The 18,915-nt window shown below is 46.1% G+C and overlaps 1 protein-coding gene across 2 annotated transcripts in view; it reads right to left on the reverse strand.

Annotated features, from left to right (window-relative positions):
* ADGRE5 (adhesion G protein-coupled receptor E5) overlaps positions 1–18,690 on the reverse strand; it is a 168,742-nt gene extending 150,052 nt beyond the window's left edge. The window contains exon 1 of one of the 2 annotated variants that reach the window (XM_086961088.1): positions 18,549–18,690. In XM_086961088.1, coding sequence (XP_086817214.1) covers positions 18,549–18,582 — 34 coding nt within the window. In that variant the 5' untranslated portion in view covers positions 18,583–18,690. The remainder of the gene's footprint in view (positions 1–18,548) is intronic. The other variant, XM_086961097.1, reaches the window with a different exon arrangement.
* Positions 18,691–18,915: the final 225 nt, after the last annotated feature.

The following is an 18,915-nucleotide window of genomic DNA, read 5'->3' on the forward strand; positions in this document are numbered from 1 at the left end:
CGCTGCCAGTCTGGCTGATGTAAGGATTACACCACACTGGTGGCATATTAGCAGCGCCTAGAAGCTAGTTTGTGCAACAAAGTTGCTGACTCTGCCACGGGACGAGTCACTGGGATTGCGAGGCGGCTGGGAGGGGATAGGGGTGCACAGGGGGAAGGGAGGGGAGCATCGAGGGAAAATTCACCAAAGCTGAAACAGTGACATTTACACTTTGGAAATATACTCCCCATGGTGTGGTACATTGTCACTACTCAAATCAAATGTCTAGTTTCACATACATTTGCTTTTGAGGCGGCCTTCCGCAGGGTTGGCACAACCAAACTTGATGGCGACCACTCGCCCTCGATTAGGCTACTGCTTTCCTCCTGTTTTTGGCAGGGCGTGGCCACTGCTCCGCCATGGACCATCGTGGTTCGAGAAATGTCTCCACCATGAGGAGCTCCGGCAAGGAGGCCATTGTGAACTGGTGGCTCGATCACTGTAGGCGCAGAGTATGTGCAGAGTACGTAGATTCTCAGTCACTGCCCTCTGTTGTTGTCGCCATCTCGGTTTCCTTATATTGCATACTTTCCCTTGCTCTGACTTTGCCTCTCTCTGCCTGCCTTTCTGCAGGACTTTCTCTGTCTCCAGCTGTTTTGACTCTAATGCTGCATCTAGCTGGATAGAGAAGGCAAGAAATAACATTTACATTCACTGAATCTCCAAGTATGTAATATAGAGACTCTACTTGTAGATTCACTCATAGACTCTGCAGCATGCTAAGGATTTCACACAGTGTCTTTTCCATCAACCCATCTAGACAAAGACAGAAGCCACACCAGCTTTGGTCTCCTGGCAAGCAAAGTTGCCTAACAGTAACAACATTTTTAAGGGTAGCAGGGTCCACTGCCCTGCTTGATTGCTATACGGTGACGCTTGGGACGTTCACAATCCTGCAGCCCTCAGCTTTAGATCCACGTCTTCCCTTTCTATTGGAACACTCTTTTTGGCTCTCATGCAGGCAAGGAAGATGAAAAGTGAAACCAAACCCTAACCTTTGGACAAGAGCTGGGGAATCACTGTGGGTACTTTTTTCAGGACTCCCAGGCAGTCAGGTGTCACTAGGCTAAGAGTGAGCCATTCAGGTCTATTTACCACCACAGCTGTGAAGGGGTTAACCCTACTATTGAAACCAAAACCAAGAACCTAGAACACCCCTTTAGAACTCAACCCTCAGTGTAAGGAAGTCAAACAGTTCAAGGCTTACTCAGGTGGGAGGTGCAAGGTTAGAAGCTCAGAACTCAATAAAATATCTAATACTGCCCAGCCAGAAGAAAAGTACTTTATAGCTAACACAAGGGGATTAGTTACTGTACATACTTGTCAGAAAACACAAGTGCTTATAATAATACATCTGGGCGATATTATTTTCCTTTCCTTTCTTTAGTTCTGGCATCCATGCCTGAAGTTTGCCATTGGTTGGCGGCTCTGCCAATCAAGATGGGGTGCACCGCACACAGCCACTGATTGGAATACCTATATTTCTCCCTGGACCAGCCACCATTTGTTGAAATCAGTGGTAACACACCAGCATACGCCTGTTTAGGCAGGCTTAGTATAGGCAGCTCCAGTACTGGCAGAGAAGCAACAGTGAGGCAGTCATGGTGTTTGTGGTGTGATGAGTCCTGCTTCTCAGGTTCTTCCTTGGACCTAAACAGCAGCCCCCTCCCCATACAAAACTAGAAGTCTGCCCAAGTTGCAGGGGTGAATAGGAAATCAATTGATGTCCTCATCCGTGAGTGGGGGCGGCCTTCCTTATTCGCACAGTTTAGTCCAGTGCAACGACTGATGCCAGTTGCAAGTTTATAGCACCACCTACTTAGATGCGGTAGGTTCTGATAGCGGGGTCGCTCTCTGAGCACTTCATTAATGGCTGTCACAAGCGGGCAGGTTTTCTCCAGATAAAGTGGCTGTCACAGTCTGTCTCCTCCTCAGCTTCCTTGATTGTCATATTTTTCTTGGTGGCATCTTACTCAATCAAATACATTCCCAATGCCACTCCTCAGCAATTGATCTGCTTGTTCCTTCCTTCAAGGCAGGCTTCAAGGCAACTTTTCCTGTGAAGCTGTCAAGCTTCCCCTGGTTCTGGTCCTGAACGTGGCGAGGTGAGTTGGCGATGCTTACCTCAGCCATGGAGACAGAACGATTGCTCTGTTGCCACTGGTGTGACCATGATCTTTGCTACAATGTACTAGTAGGATAGTTGGACTGAGCTGTAGGGTAGTCTCTTGGTAGGAGAGACCAAGGTCAGGGGTACAAAACAAAAACAAATGGAGGCTGGCCCATTTAACTGCCTTTTAACCACTTGGGTTAGTCCTGCCAGTGAACTGAGGGCCAGGAAAGGTCTGAGGAAACTCCCTAAACCTCAAAGGGTCACCCTTCTCCTCTCTTCTGCACCCAGGAGTCTGACTGTTGTACATCACCCCACCCCCTATAGTAAACATAAACAATCAAATGGATGGAGATAGTAAAACACACTTATGACAGCAAAGGGAGATGCATATAACAATAAAAACATTATAACACTGACCCTCTAACAAAGGATCCTTGAAATAGTCTGAAGAAGCCCTGCAATTCACATCTGTTTTCTGGGCTATTTCCAACCCTCCATTTCAGGCATCACACAGAGATGGAGGGAATAGAAAATGGATTCTAGTGTGGCTACATATATCACTCAGGCTCCACACACTTTCTCTACACAGTATACAATCATAGACCTGTGACATCCATGTCCCACATGGATGTGAGAAAGATCCAGTTGCTGGGGGCAGACACATTTCAAAAAGGTGGAAGAGGTTCATAGGAAAATCTCTTTGACAAAAACAGGCGGAAATGACAACCTGGCCCTATAATCTTTATTGCTGTCACCACTGTCAGTCATCTGCAGCTCAGCAAGCTGATGAGAGTCAATGTTGTTATTCAGGGTGCATATGATGTGCCCCTACAGACCACAGCCCTCTATTATGGGTCTTAATCTGGGTTATACACATGTCTCTAGCACACACCCATAATTGTGTGCTGCAGTGGGGGGTCAAAAATCTACAGTTTGCTATAATGATCTTAAGTCAGGGGATTTTCTGTCCAAAAAAGCATTAACATATGTAGCCGGCCTGCACAATGGCTTATCCAAGGTGGCACTAATATGCAAAACAGCAATAACATATCTACACAAACTTCTCTAAACCCTTCCTGCAGTCTTCATTCACATACTTCTTAATTGCAAAAAAGTGTGATGACTACTAAAACCTAAAACAAAGAAGTGTATTTGAGGAAGTGCGCTCTTCCTGCCGCGGAACCGCAAGACCCATAATACTGAACATGGTGTAAACACAAGCAGAAGCAGTTCATGCAGGCACTGAGGTAGAGCCAGCCTAGGGCAGAGGACAGTTAATGATTGACTGCAGCCTGGGCACTGGGCTCCTGAGCCAACTCATCTAAGATGCTCTAGACATGGCTGAGCTTTGGGATTCTGTGGATGAATGTTCTCGGTGGTTCTAGATACTGACTGAGCTTTAGGTTCGGTGCGATGAATGATGTACGGAGGACTAGAGAGCGGCTAAACCTCAGAGTTTGTGTGATGAATCATCTCTGGGATTCTAGACAAAGGCAGGCTTCAGAGATTGATCCACTTTTGACTTATACTCAAAGAATTTTATTACTGCCCATGGAGTTCAAGATGCTGGCATGCCTGACAGGATCTAGATACTTACTGATTCTTTCTGCCCACCCACAACGCCCTCCATTCAGACTCATTCTCCCACTGCTAACATGCCTTCTGTACATAGTATTGTATCTTCTATACACCAAGTTGCACAGCATCAGTTTACCTCTAGCTAGGTTAGTGCTCTGTAATTATAAATGCACACCCACATAGAGTTCTCTACTATGGCTGAGTTCTGAGTCTGATGGAAGAAACTTTAGTTCTATGCTTTTTGATTCGTCTTGGGCAGTGGGAATTTAAATGTGGATCCTGAACTCAGCGGTTCTAGATTCTGAACGAAATGAGTGGTTCTGAACACTGACGAATAGTTCTGGCCTGTGACTTCTCTAAGTCTCACATTTCCTCAGCAGGGCTTTTAGTTAGTAAGGTTGCCTGCAGATCACAGTGCTACTCACTTTATGCAATCTATGCATTCCGATTGGGAGATGTAGCTATGGATCAACAGTTTTGCAATGTTCTTCCATCTTGAATAGTCTGAGGTTGCTTATTTGTTAGAGAAACTAGAAAGATGTGACTTCTTCGAGCGACTAAGACAGAACTCCCAACTTCGGTCATCACCAAAAATAAGATCCGCCCGTCAGCCCGACAGTCTATACCTAAATGGATTACCGGGACAGGTAGACAACAAACTAACCACAGCCGGGTAGACATCTGTTGAGGACAATTCTAGAAGCCGAAAATATTCCAGAGTTTCGAGATGTATGATTGAGGTCCTTCTCACTCCGCCTCTCACCTCCGTTGCCCCACTTTCTATGAAACTCAAGCTTCTCAGACAATGACTTCCAGCCTCTTAGCAGACCTGCTCCTCTGTGTAGAAATCAATATTTGGTGGTGCTTGTGAATAGCAGGCATTTTGTAAAAAAGGGGTTCACAAAGTTTTGGTTATATTACGAGGTCAAGCTTGCAAACGTGTGTCGTCAGAATATGGGCGAAAACAAAGGTGAGCGGCTCTTACTCCATTGGCTCGATTGATGATATTGTTGCAGAACTGAAGAATCGCATGTAGAACTTTACAGATGTCATTGCACCAATGACCCTCTATTGGCTGATGGTCTGTGTACATGTCCAGACTAAGGTCCTGACCATCACCAATAAGTCACACTTTAATAACATACTATAATTTACAAACAAGTCTTCTGCCTTTTTACAGACATGGTGGTCACCACAGCTTGCACCACCCACTAGTGGATGAATGGGTGAGTGAATGACTGTGCTCTTGAATTCAGCACTACACACGTAAATAACAGCCGGCTCACTCAGAGATTCAATGAAGACCGACAACATAGGAAAATCTATCTGGTGTTGACGTCCATACTTGTCACCATTCAGGAACATGTTCTTTTAACAAAAAGTAAGAAACTGTTTTTGTAAAATTAGAAAAGATTGGGAACCTCTTTCCCAATAGATCTGGTCCGTTTCAATCATCGTCTGTGGCTCACACTTACTTGACTGTGCATGAGTGCCTTGTAAGGGGCTTTGACTGTGCAAGAAGCATTAATGTGGATATAAGAGGCTTGCTGCAGACACTGAAACTAGACTGGACTAAGGATCAAACCTTCCATTGAACGTAGGGCTCCAGGGTTCCAGTCCTGGCCTTTCCTTTTGCCAACCATTGTAATCTAAAATTTCAGTCCTATCTTTTCAGTTGATAGGAAGCATGTCTACAAATGCCTTTACGTATTAGCTTCGAAGAATGTGGGCATTCCAGAGGTGAAACAACATGCACTGGTGACACTGACACTTATGGTCAAGGCCACTAGAATTATGCGGTAGGAGATGACCAAATTATGCGGCAGGGGTGAGTGAATTATGCAGCAAGAAAGGGTATATTATGCGGCATAATGCCGTACATTGTCTAATAGTATTACTTTATTATTTCATAATTTTACACTTAGTACCACTGTCTCAGCATTGTTTGCACCTCATTAGAACCAGTTCAACACAAATATAGCAATAAGCAACAGAAAGGTCTTAAACCTAGCTTTGCAAAGGGCCTTCCACTGTGCTGCAACACGTGTTGGTGTATTTCAAGTAACTTTTTAACTGTTTGAGCTAGAAACAAAACTTAATTTTTGTTCAAATCTTCCGATTATGTGGCAAATGGTGGATTATGTGGTGAATATGGCAAATCTATAACTGTGAAAATCCCTGTGGCCGCACAATCGTGTAATTCCAGTGGCCCTGCTTATGGTCAACCAACCCCGGCATGACTTTCAGGAACCTTCAGCAAAGGTCACATAGCATTGACAAAACCAATAGGACTGGACTTTTCGCTATGTCAATGTCTGTTTTTTTTGTCATGGTTTTTGTAAAACTTTATTTTTGGGCAATTTGCTGGGTCCTTGCTAATGCAAAAAAAACCAATGGCTAAAGCATATTTTGTTATGGTTTCAAAAGGCACACATTGCTAAAGCAGGCCTGGCCATGAATGGAACTATTTAGTGTGCAGATAGGCTCCGTGTGAAAAAGCAGAATGCCATCACTCACAATGAGGTTAGCCAATAGTGTAAGAGGACTGCCTCACTGCGCTATGCTGTATGCTGTAGTGGACAGAAGAAAAACGCGAACAACACAGCAAACAGATGAATGACGATGTCTGGCTGAAACATCCAGCAGGTATATTGGACATGTAATTTGGATAAAATCAAAAGGCCTTTGGCTTACACTAGACGTAAACACCACACCCATTATTTTGTTTTTTAACAGACAAAAATGATTGAAGCTACTTGATGATCAGATGCTAGAGCTTCTTTTAGTGAATGGTCAGAGGCAGATGTCAGGTCAACAAGTTGCTGTGTGGGTGCTCAGAATAGCTACTGAGCAGTGCTTAATTTGAGCCTGTGGTTTCCGGTGCTCAGCACCAGCACTTATTTTTCGCACCAGCACTTATGACAGCTGCCACATGGTGGAGCTGTTTGTGTAATTTAGAGACAAGCAGAAAAACACTTATTGATTCATTCAATATGCATTAAAACAACTAATACTTGTAGCTTTTGGGAGAATCGAACAGTCTACATTGTCACACTTGTGGCAGTGTGAAGGGTAGTAGTTGTGTAGGTACTGTCATTGGCAGCGCTGGCAGTGGGTGTTGCAAGCTGCGGTGACCTCCTGACGAGGGCCCTGGCACTTATTTGTTTTACAAATTAAGCACTGCCGCTAATAGTGAGCCCTAATGTGATTCTGGCCCATGGTTCTGCTATAAATCTGACCTGCAGAACCTCACCCTTAGCGGGCTGTTGTTGGCCACCACAATCCTGTCCTTAAGCATTGAGAGCTGGGAAAGTGAGACAGCTGGCTCGCATTTACCCTCCCCAGAATGTCCCCTTTTCAGACTATTGAAGAATTTATATGGAAGCCACAGTAAAGAGTCAGGATTTATGAAACTGTGGGGTTATTGCACTGGCATGCCTCCAGTGCAGCAAAACATAGCTCTTCAAATTGAAGGAGAAGACCCTCCCCTGCTCCATGGGGGGCCTACATAGATCTCAGGGGAGGCCCCAGGCCCTGCCAAGATGAGTGTTTATTAAGCCCCTGGGAAACAGAGACAAACATCATGCTGAACACAGTTCAGTGTTTTTAGTGAAAGAAACCAGGGCGGCAGCGAGCCATTCTTTAATGGGCCATCAGTAATGGCCTTTGTCCCTGTGTCCTGGGTGGGAGTGGGTGTGAGTGTGAAGGAGGGAGTGAGGGCTCCAAATAATCCTCAAAATCCCTCTCCATCGTTTGTGATGAATGATCATTGTGGAGAGAATTTGATACGTTTAGGGAGCCCAGGCCAATAGTAGATTGGCAATCATATACCTGATTGTATTTTTTAAAAAGATAACTGAACATCACTGCAATGTTTGAATGTTTAAATCTGTTAGGGACAGAGTGAAGTTTAAAGCTCTTTGCATTGCCCACCAGACTTTCTGGAAAATGGGCCCAGAAATCAACTGCTCCCTGATTTCTCCATACCTGCCCAACAAGACTCTTCGTTCCTCAACTGCATCACTAGCCAAAATCCCTAGAATTTTTAGAGCCATAGCAGGAGGACGCTCGTTCTCGTACAATGTAACCAAACTCTGGAACACCCTCCCTCTGCAGATGCGAAATAATGTCAACCTAACTAGCTTCAGGAAACAGCTTAAAACTCTCCTGTTTAATAAATAGTAACCTATGAGGGCAGTTTCTGTTTTTTTCCAGCGCCTGGACGCCTCAGGGCAACTGCAGCGCTCTACAAATCCCATTTTCATTTCATTTCATTTCATTTCAGACCCAACAGTTTTATGGAATAATTGTGAGACAATGTTTGTTGTTGCGGGGTGGATGGATGACTTATTTTTACAAGCGGGGCACACAGCATTACAAATTTTGGAGAACATTGGACAACGGTCACTGCAAGTAGCGGACCCCTGCCACCTGAAGGGTATCACTAGTGGGGAGATGCCCATGTGTAGGGTGGGAGCTGCTGGCACAGAAGAGCGCCTGGAAGCCACAATTTGACAGCAGATCCCATGTATTTCTGCTAATAAGTATAATTATCAAAAGGCAGGGAGGTCTCCTTAGAAATCCAATTAGGGACAAGGAGCAATGAATGGAAATGAAAAAAGGTCCCTATTCTGCCTAGATTTGGAAAAAGTACACACACTTGAAATTTATAAACCCATTAATATCATAACCACGTATCGAATAGATCACAACAATAGACAAAAAACTTCAAAAAAAATTTGAAATAGTATTTAGACAATTGTACAATTTATTTAATATAAAAATAATACATTCATAGTGCCATTAAAAACAGTTAAAAATGGTGTCAATTCACAGAAATGTGTTATCCTTTTTAAAAAACTACAAAGTTGTCAACTTTGTAGTTTTTTAAAAAGGATAACAAATTTCTGTGATACGTGGTTATGATATCAATGGGTTTATAAATTTCAAGTGTGTGTACTTTTTCCAAATCTAGGCAGAATAGGGACCTTTTTTCATTTCCACTTTCTGCTAATAAGCACATCAGCTATTTGCAGTGAGACAGGCGCGTTTTATTTAACTAACATGACCTCCTGATAAACATAATGTGCCGCTTTAAAAAGATTTTTATCGCATGCTGCTCGTTTCCCCCGGGCGGCCACCACGCCGCTGCAGGCCTGGTGGCTACTTGTGTACAGTCCCTAAATGTTCCCACACAGTGATGTTAACTGACCTTAACCCAGATGATATCACCATAATTGACATCCCTAGCGTTCCATAATATCTGTGTGATTAAAATAAAGACACAAGACAAATGCCTCTTTTGTATAGACCTGCACTAGGGTGCTGACGTGATCTCTCAAAGGGGTGGGGTAGGATACAATACTTGCCCCTAACTGCGGCGAGTGAAGTAAACGAGACAGACTTCTTCTGAGGGTTTCGGAGAGATTCCCTCCTTGAGAACATTTTGAAAAAAATGCAGTTAAATAGTGCACTTCAAAGCAAACTTTTCACATTTCCATTCATGGTCGGCCAAGTCAATGAATCTTGACGCCCTCAAGTAGTTGATCCCCCCCCTTTTTTTTCTCCAAAATTTGTTAAGGGTGCCCTTATATGTCAAAATGGACCTCCATTGCGGCAGGGAAAGCATTTTGTCATAAGTGCCCCCATATTCCAATGGCGCCCCTTTTGCCAACAATTACATACAATATGTCAGTCCCAGAAATTCGCAATTAAAGTTATCCATATACCACGGGTCCCTTCCATGTCAAAATTGACCTCTGGTGTGTTAGGGCCAGCATTTTGTTAGGGTTGTCCTCCTCATATGTTCCACAGATATCCTCCTTCATGCCAAGAATCACATCCAATATTCTGGTGCCTGATATGCCAAATATTACTTCCGGTGTGCCAGTGTCCGTATTTTGTCACAGATCCTTATAATGTTTAGAATAGTCCCCAATATGGCGGTGGCAGTGTTTGAGATGGGAGCCTCTATAAGCCAAGAATTTCCTTTGACAAATCAAGTCAAGTCAAGTTCGAATTTATATAGCGCACTACTCACCCAGAGGGTCTCAAGGCGCTTGTAGGAGGGGGGAACTTTACATATCGAATATCCAAGTTTTTAGTTGTTTTCTGAAGGAGAGGTGGTTCTGTGTAAGGCGGAGGTGGGTGGGGAGAGAGTTCCAGGTCTTGGCTGCTAAGTAGGAGAAGGATCTTCCCCCCATGGTGGATCTTTGGATGCGTGGGATTGCGGCGAGGGCTTGATTGGACGAACCCATTGCCTTTAGCAAGTGGCAATGGGTTGAAATCACATATTAACCTGGGCCACAGGTGGAGTCCAGCCTTAAAGTGCGCGAGCAAAGGTTGGTGTCAAGACCTCGGCAAAGACTGACTTCCCTGTGTGGCCAAGGCTCCATTGGGAATGCCCCCAAGACAAGACATCCGCTATCAGACACCAATGCCTTCTGGGGAAGTTGGGTAACTACTCAACGCGCCTGATGACTCAAAATCCAGAGAGGCGAGGGTCCAGCCATGCCTCTAATTCTGCCCCACTCCATTAGGACCTTCTGAGGCACTGCCCTTACTAGTAATCGTCTAATTTCCAAGTAGATCACACCACGTGATGTCACAACCCTTACACACTGCTTAATAATAACTACTTTTTTACATAGCACTTCATACCACACTACTGCTGTTTCTAAGCACAATATATTTAAGGTGTAACTAAACGATATAAGAGTACTCAGTCACCGAAATCAGAACAATGCAAGTGCTGAGCAGGCCTTTCTAGATTTTGGCCCAATAACCTTCAGTTCACTGCACGTCTCAGCTGCAATCGTTTAACTCTCTGGACCGCCCCGCAGGCTAGCACTTTGCCCAACCTTTCAAGCTGCGCCCACTTCACCCACATAACCAAGACTTAATGCACTTGCACTTGGCGTCTGCCAAGAGAACTTCAAGGAGCGAGTTTGATCTCTCTGTCTGATGCCCGTTTACATTTCCTGGTTGCGCAAGAGATTGTCTGGATGCCAACAGTCACGTGGAAACAGGCGCAGCAGGAAGTAACAGCAATGCAATGTACCTGAAGAGCAAAGTCCAGCCCGAATGCTTCTGGGAGCGCCACCTGGACGACAAGGTTGGGTACATTCACCCAAAGAGTCCCATTTACCATTTAAGCAAAGCGCCTACATGTTGTGGCCAGATACACCAAAGCCCAAGCCACTGGACTGGTCATAAGTTCACCTTTTCATGTTACTGTACACATATTTCTGTTTGACTGCTTGCCAGAGAGCAGGAAAGTGCTAGCCCATTGCTTATGCACAGCGCCTTGAAGTCTGAATAGGTCATGTTCATGGTCAGCAAGACTATGAACATATATACATGAATGCATATATAATAGGGGGGTTCACCCATAGTAAAGGCCATTGGAATTTTGCGGCTGTGCAGCAGCAAGATTTGTTGCATAATTATAGATTTGCCCCATCCATCATCTGCAACATAATTTGCTGATTTTCACAAACAAACTACTTTCTAGCTCAATCGATTCAAAAGTTACTAAAAACGCAGAGACACGTGTTGCAGCGCAGTGAACAGCCTTTTACAAAGCAGACTGGTCACTTGTCTGTTGCCTTTTGCTGTATTTGGGAGCTAAACTGGTACTAATGAAGTGCAACCAGTGCCCACACAGTGTTGAGACATGTAACAGTGACCAAATAATGAAGTAACACTATCACAAAATGTGCTGCATTGCGTCGCGTAATTTGCCTCTTCTTGCCGCATTATTGGCTCAACCCTGCAACATTATATGGCCCCATAATATGACCCTCCCCAGCTGCTTGATTGCAGCTGCCCTGCCTATAATGTTATTCTAAGATGTTCTCCCTCTTACCCACCCCCACCCCCCCTTGTTTAATAAAATTAATGTGTTCAAGCAAATAAGCTTCCTGGTTACTGTTCCTTGGCATGGCCTTTGGTAACAAGAAGGGGAGCAGCAGGTGTAGCAGTGGTATGGTGACTGTGGGGTGGGCAAACTCTTACCTTAAATAAATAACTCATTATGGACGTCTCAGTAAATCAGAGGGTTGATGGGCAAGCTCCCAAGCCACGCTACAGAAGCATCAAGGTCTTGATAAATGACAACATACACTGCTGGCCACAAACAAAAACTTCATTTACACATAAAACCATGGCAAAAGGTACCCATTGGCAGCTGGTACCAAGAATAACCATCAAACCATTCATCCTCCAAGGAAGGACTCGAGCAAGCTTCCCAGGCGCTGCTCCTCTTCAGACTAAATGAAGGGACACCCCTTCTTTTTGGCTCCCCTGGGGCACAAAAAGCCCCCATCAAAGTGCCCCCCAGGGACCTATCACACCTGAAAATACGTCCATGTCACTCCTGCACTGAATCATCTCAGAGAGTACCAACAGCAGCAGGTTTGGGGGCTTTGAGTGGGCCCGGGCCCTCCGGGTCTCAGACAGGGCCGGACTGGCCATAGCGGGCACTGGGTGATACCCCAGGAGGGTCGAAGGGTGGGAGCCGGTTTTGCAGTGGTGGGGACTGGTTTTGTTATGGAGGGGCAGGTTTTGCTGCAGCGCTGCAATATCAGCTCCCAACAAAAGCAGCAATGCTTCACACTTGCCCCCCGTGGAGGGTGGCTTGTCTGACAACATTGCAAGGGCTGCTTTGGGCTCTCAGTCCGGCCCTGATCTCAGACCTGCCAGTAATTAAACACTGACCTTCGGCCCTATATTCATATCTTTAACATTACTGGCAAAACACTGACAGATTTCACAGCAGGGACAATAAAACCCTCAAGGCAATCCATGCCAGCTGCGCAGCCCCGTTTACATTTCGCATTTTGCATCATCTTGCCTACCCTAAGAATGTTTGCTTTTTCTAGATGTGTTTCTTTTTTTTATAGAACCTCTGAGTCATAGTGCGCACTGTGATGGCATTTATGATGGGGTGCTAAGGAGGTGCTCAGGTGTTGGAACTGGAAAGCACCGAAGGACAAGGAAATGTAGTGCTTATGAGTGGGATGGTAGTGTATTGCAGATAGTTGAAATGAGGAGATGAAAGGAACTACATATAGACGGAGAGTTAAAAGTCGGCGCTGAAGAGGAAAGAGATGATGGTAGAAAAAGGCGTAAGTGTCTGACAGAGACAGACTGCATGGAAAGCGGATCATTTGAATGATTGAGACACTCTGAAGATCACTACCTCCCCCACAGACCTTAGTAATGTTTAATTCACAGTCTTATATTTTCAGAAATAAAATATTTTTTATTCTAAAAATCACAAAAAATAAATTGTTGTTACACATTTATTAGGTACTGCTAACAGCCACTGGCACACATTTTTTTTACAACACATTTTGTTGAAGTTATTTGGATCAGGCCATTGAAAGTACAGACATAACAAATGTTTTACTAAACAATAATAGCAAAGAACAGTCGTCCAACCTTGATCCCCATCCCTCGCGCCTCTCATCCCTCACTCCCGCACCCTGCAGTGGTGGATCGCCCTGTCTCGGTTCTAAGAGTTGCCTCCGACATGCATGACTTTTGACCCCGGAAGTCCAACCGTTTAGGTGAGTCAATTGTTTCTAGACAAATTCCCTAGTAGTCCGCCCGCGCTTGCTACATTTTTATACATCCAGTCTGTATGCACTGGGTTATCTAAACCCATGCAATGTAAATGTAAATGTGTTTCGATTTATATAGTGCACTATTACCCAGGGGTCTCAAGGCGCTTGCTTACGGAACCCGTCCTGGTATTCCCCTGTGAGATACCCCGGCCGGGTATCCACAAGGTGAAAGCCAGGCATCCCGCCGCGAGGGGCCGTAGTGGAGATTAAGCAAGCTATTGCCCAGAGTCGCAGAGTGTGACACCGTGAGTCGAGAAGGCACCAGAGCGAGAATTGTCGACTCCGTGGAATTTTTGATCCCGAGACCCGCCGAGGCTGGGAAATCGAGCCCTGGTCCACGGCCGATCTCAGCTTCCGGTTCTGCCGCCTCTAACCACTGAGCCACGCTTCTCCACATATGGTCCAATCTCTTCTTCCATTCCTTGACTGTTGGGGGTTCAGTATCCTTGCATCTGCGTGCACAAATTAAGCGCTACATTGATCTCTTAATTGGGTGGCTCCTTCCTCCTTTCACACCGTACCCACCTTTATGCACCTTTTTCCTTGATACTGTCTAGCTCCAAGCAGCCCCAGAGTTAATATTAACTCACTCCCCCCAGATCGCTGGTGCGTAATGCTGATTCAATAATGCCCATTCTGATATCTCGCCCCAAACGAAGCCAATATATTTATTCTATAGCTATGTTCAGCGGCACAGCCCAGCTCCCTGCAGCGTAGGCGGGAGCCCTACTCTTCACGGGGCCCGAAAACCTTAAAGGTGAGGGCCATGTAAGCCAAGGCCAATTAATATTTGGAAGATAATGGGAGAATCAGGGCCCCATGACATTCATTTTTGTTTTTGAGTTTTATATAGCGCAAACTAGACCCGAAGGTATCAGAGCGGTTACACAAGCAACAGTTGCATTACAGACCGACACATTCATTTTTGTTAGGTACAGGGAGATTAAGCGATTTTCCCAGAAGAATATATGACGTTACATTGCAAACAATTACAACGCATGCTTGTACAATGCAGTATTTACATGGTAACTACCATTACATTGCATGATTTTACAAAGCATGCCATTACAGTGCATTTTTTAAAACTACCATTAACAACGCATTCCATTACAACGCATACCATTACTTCGCATACCATTACAACACATAATACTTTTGGGGCAACAGTCGGGTAAGTGTTGGGTACTGTATAGGTAAAAATCACTATTGCCACTTCAGTAAGTGCAACAGTAGGGTAAGTGTTGGATAGCGTAGGGGTAAAAATTACTATTCTAACTCCAGTGAGTGCAACAGTAGGGTAAGTGTTGGAGAGTGTAGGGGTAAAAATTACTATTCCAACTCCAGTGAGTGCAACATTAGGGTAAGTGTTGGAGAGTGTAGGGGTAAAAATTACTATTCCAACTCCAGTGAGTGCAACAGTAGGGTAAATGTTGGATAGCGTAGGGGTAAAAATTACTATTCTAACTCCAGTGAGTGCAACAGTAGGGTAAGTGTTGGAGAGTGTAGGGGTAAAAATTACTATTCCAACTCCAGTGAGTGCAACATTAGGGTAAGTGTTGGAGAGTGTAGGGGTAAAAATTACTATTCCAACTCCAGTGAGTGCAACAGTAGAGTAAGTGTTGGAGAGTGTAGGGGTAAAAATTACTATTCCAACTCCAGTGAGTGCAACAGTAGGGTAAGTGTTGGAGAGTGTAGGGGTAAAAATTACTGTTCTCATGTACCCCAAAACCCATACGACCCTAAAACTGAAAAATCTCCATTACTCACCTTATAATGCATTGTAACGGCATGCCTTGTAATGGTATGCGTTGTAATGGCATGCAATGTAGTGACATGCGGTGTAATGGCATGCGTTGTAATGGCATGTGATGTAAAGGCAGTTGCATTGTAAAGGTAGTGTGTTGTAATGACTGCGTTTTAATGGATGGTTACCTTCCAAGAATCACAGGGTGTTGAACGTCCCAGCCGAGACTCGAACCCGGTTCCCCAGCTCCAAGGTCAACCGCTCTAGCCGTTATGCCACATCCCCCCCACATCTCCTGCAGGATTAGCCCTTTATTTTGTGTTCTGTCACTCGATGCTCCATTGTCAACGAAAGACCCGGATGAAACATTGTTTATTATTATATGGCAACCGGTCAACAACTCATCTTCCATCTACACCATGACCTCCCTCCATGCGAAGTTGTATTGTTTCTGGCTGTGGTAACACACTCTGATGACCATTAAACCCGTTAAGGAAAATGTAAAGAAATAATAAGAACGTTTAGCGCACTCCCTGTCCAGGATAGACTCGTGGCACCTTGATGAGGTGTTATTATTACACAGCTTGAAGGCAACAGAGGGCTCGGCGGGAACTGTGGGCCAAGAAGTCGCCACCAGTCGGAGTAAAGCAATGATAACTTGGCTTCCTTTAGCAACAACGAATCTTGCCCGCAATAGTCAGCCCTACAATTATGCGTCAAAGTTGAATAAATTATGCAGCATAGTAAGGCACATTTTTGATAATATTACTTTATTATTTTGCCATTTGTACACCTGGCAATACTGCCTGGGCAAAGACTTCACCTCATTAGTACCAGTTTAACAAACCAAATACATAGATAAGCAACTGAAAGATGACTAGTTAACCTTGGGGAAGGTCTTCCGAAGCGCGCCAACACATATCCCCACGTTTTTAGTAACTTTTGATCCGTTTGAGCTAGATCCATTTTATTTGTTAAAATCTGCAGATTATGCAGCAGATGATGGATTATGTGGCACATGCGGCAAATCCCTAATTATGCAAGCCAACAAAAAAAGGCACGGCTTCAGAATCGCATAGTTTGAGTGGTCCTGCCAATAGTTCAGTGCTAGATTTAGTTTTTCTAGAGCGATTAGCAGCTGCTTCGAAGCGCTTCTGTGTGAGAGAGTGCGGCATAATAAGGATAGTCGAGCAGGACCCGGCTGTCCTCTGTGTGAATGGTGATGGCCGGTAGGAATGCTGCTGCAGTCTCATGTGACAGTTAGGCTGTTTACTCAGCAATGCACTTATTATCGGCCTCGGGCAGATGAGAGAATGAGCTGACCCTGCACCATTCAACCCTGTGAACTGCACGTTGCTGCACGCTGATGACTGCAGCGGGCGCCTTGCCCCCTGAGCAATGCAGAAAGGGCACTCCGCATAGAAAGCGCATTGTGACTCGGTGATTTCTGGAGTGACAATCAAGGGGGCATCCCCTCAGGGTTTAGGATTAAAGGAGCCACACGTGGTTTAGAGGAACGCATTGCCCAGCCCCTCCCTCCTCCGACCTCACTCACTGCTTTCCGACCCCCCAAGTGGAGTTTCCCACAGACTGAGAAATCAGCAAGCGTGCATTGGTGCACGGAGTTCTTTTTCACCAAGATGACGTACAGTACAGCTGTGTCCTGACCACACAAGTTCTTCATTTAGGACTTGCCGCCACCTTTATGACACCTTGAAATGAAAAATGGACTGTGGAGAAAATGTTTTGTGTCCCCCGGAGTCAAACCCGAAGTGGATCTTACTTCGTCTTCCGTTTATGAAAACACTGTGTGATCTTGGGCAGACCCTTTAAGTCCTCAAACCTGAGCCCCCTCGTTCTGCCCAGTTTAAGCGCGGGACACACTGAATTTCGCTACCACTTCGCCCCCTTCCCACTAGCAAACGAGTTATTTACTGGCAGTGCTACTGGGCATCTTTTGTAGAACGCTGGTCCTAAGCTCCCATTTACAGCCAAGGGCGGGAGGGGCGGGAGGGGGGTCAGACCTTGATGACCCCAGTGCCGGGGAACGAATTAGAGCTTCTGCACACCCTCCCCTTCAATTTAAGAATGACCAGTCCCCTTAGCGTCCCCACAAAATGTCACTTTAAATCCCTTGTGCTTTCAAACAGCAGCCGTTTCCAGTAATTGAAATGCCTGGTGCCGTTCTTGCACAGATGAGGCCCCCATCCATTCTGGGGAGCTGCTCTGCCCCTACCCCCACCCCACAACCAGAGATGTCCCCGTCAGAGACAAAGGCCTCTTTGCTGCCCAGACGGAAGGCGCCCCCCGGGGCCCCTCCCACCCACATATCCCCGACTAAGATCCCATAACACTGCGATGAATGATTTCCAAATGATTCCTGCGGCGTCAAGACCGACCCACCTCTCACAGCTCGACCCACCCACCCTTTATAACTCGACCCACCCCAGGAAACCTGAGGGCACCTCGTCTGCCCTCTCCAGTGTGACCCATTGGCTTTATTTATTTGTATAGTTTTATGTAGTGCCGCCCTGTCACGAGTGGGCTTCGGAGCGCTGTAAGGGCGAGGAAGGTAACAGACTGCGCACGGTGTAACTAGAAAGCAGACAGGCTCTGCTTCTTTCACCACAGCTTCAACGCCGGTGACTTTCTGAGAGTGTGGGATAAAAGGGCATATTTTACATCTATAAACCACAGCAGGGCAGGGTGGCATCGAGACCAGACCGCCCGTGCCCGGTGTGTGCTGTGCATGTTGGGGGGCGGGGCCTCACGGAGCCATCGCACCCTCGGACTCTGCTGATACCCCATTTCCACATGCAGCCCAAAGCAGGGACCCTCTTCCGTGCCCCCTGCCACTGGCAGGGAGACTGCCACGCGCACTAATGAAAGTGAAAACACCCCCACCCCTAATGTCCTCATTTAGGTGCTGAAATGCAGTCACATATATGGGTGCACAGAGCCCCTTAAACCCCAGAGACCCTTAGATCATTGGGTCCCGGTGCCACTGCGCCTGCTGCACTACTGATAGGTCCCCCCATGGGAGGGGAGCGTTATAAATAGAGTGAGTGCCCGCACAGAGAGGGGCTTCGATTCTCTGGACACAGATCCATTTCAGACCACCCAGTGTGGGGTCGGAGAGGGTCACTGAGATCACTTGAAGAGAAAGCCCGGCCCCGAGGAATGAATGACCTGATATTTAATAGCGAGTAACGCGCTGCCACGCGGGTGCTTACTAAAAGAATGCAACAAAGCGTTCGAGCTCCTTGCACTTCCATATCCTGAGTTTAAACACTGATTTACAGCGCCTAGAAGCGGAAAAATACAACATGTAGAGTAAGAAGAAAAGCGGTGGTCATCGGAGCATGATGGAGGAAATACTCAAAAGGCAGAAAGTTATAGCTCAGAGGACACAGAGCGAAGTGTGTAAAATAATCTCTCTCCTTACCCAGAATCAGAAGGCAGCGCGTCGCGTGCATCATTGCCTCGGGACAGACAGACAGACCCTCTGGACAGATCCCGGCTAATCGCAGACAGTTCCTGGTCAGTGGCGCTGTTAGACTGAGGGCTGTGGGCTGGCAGGGCAGCTCAGCCTCGGCTGAGGGCGGGAGCTGCTGTCAGACACTCCCAGGGAGACCCACCCACCCACGTGCTGCGAGAGAATGACTGCACCTCGCGTCCGGGCGGCAGCTGAGGGAGCGGAGCGGGCGTGGAGGAGGAGGGAGGAGGGAGGGAGCACCGCTGTGGAAAGCATGAGAAGTAGAGTGGGTGTGGGAGAGGAGAGAGAAAGCCCCCTTCTGTAATGTGTGGAAACC

The sequence above is a fragment of the Lissotriton vulgaris genome, chromosome 1_1 (genome assembly GCF_964263255.1).
Source record: "Lissotriton vulgaris chromosome 1_1, aLisVul1.2, whole genome shotgun sequence".
NCBI lineage: Eukaryota > Metazoa > Chordata > Amphibia > Caudata > Salamandridae > Lissotriton > Lissotriton vulgaris.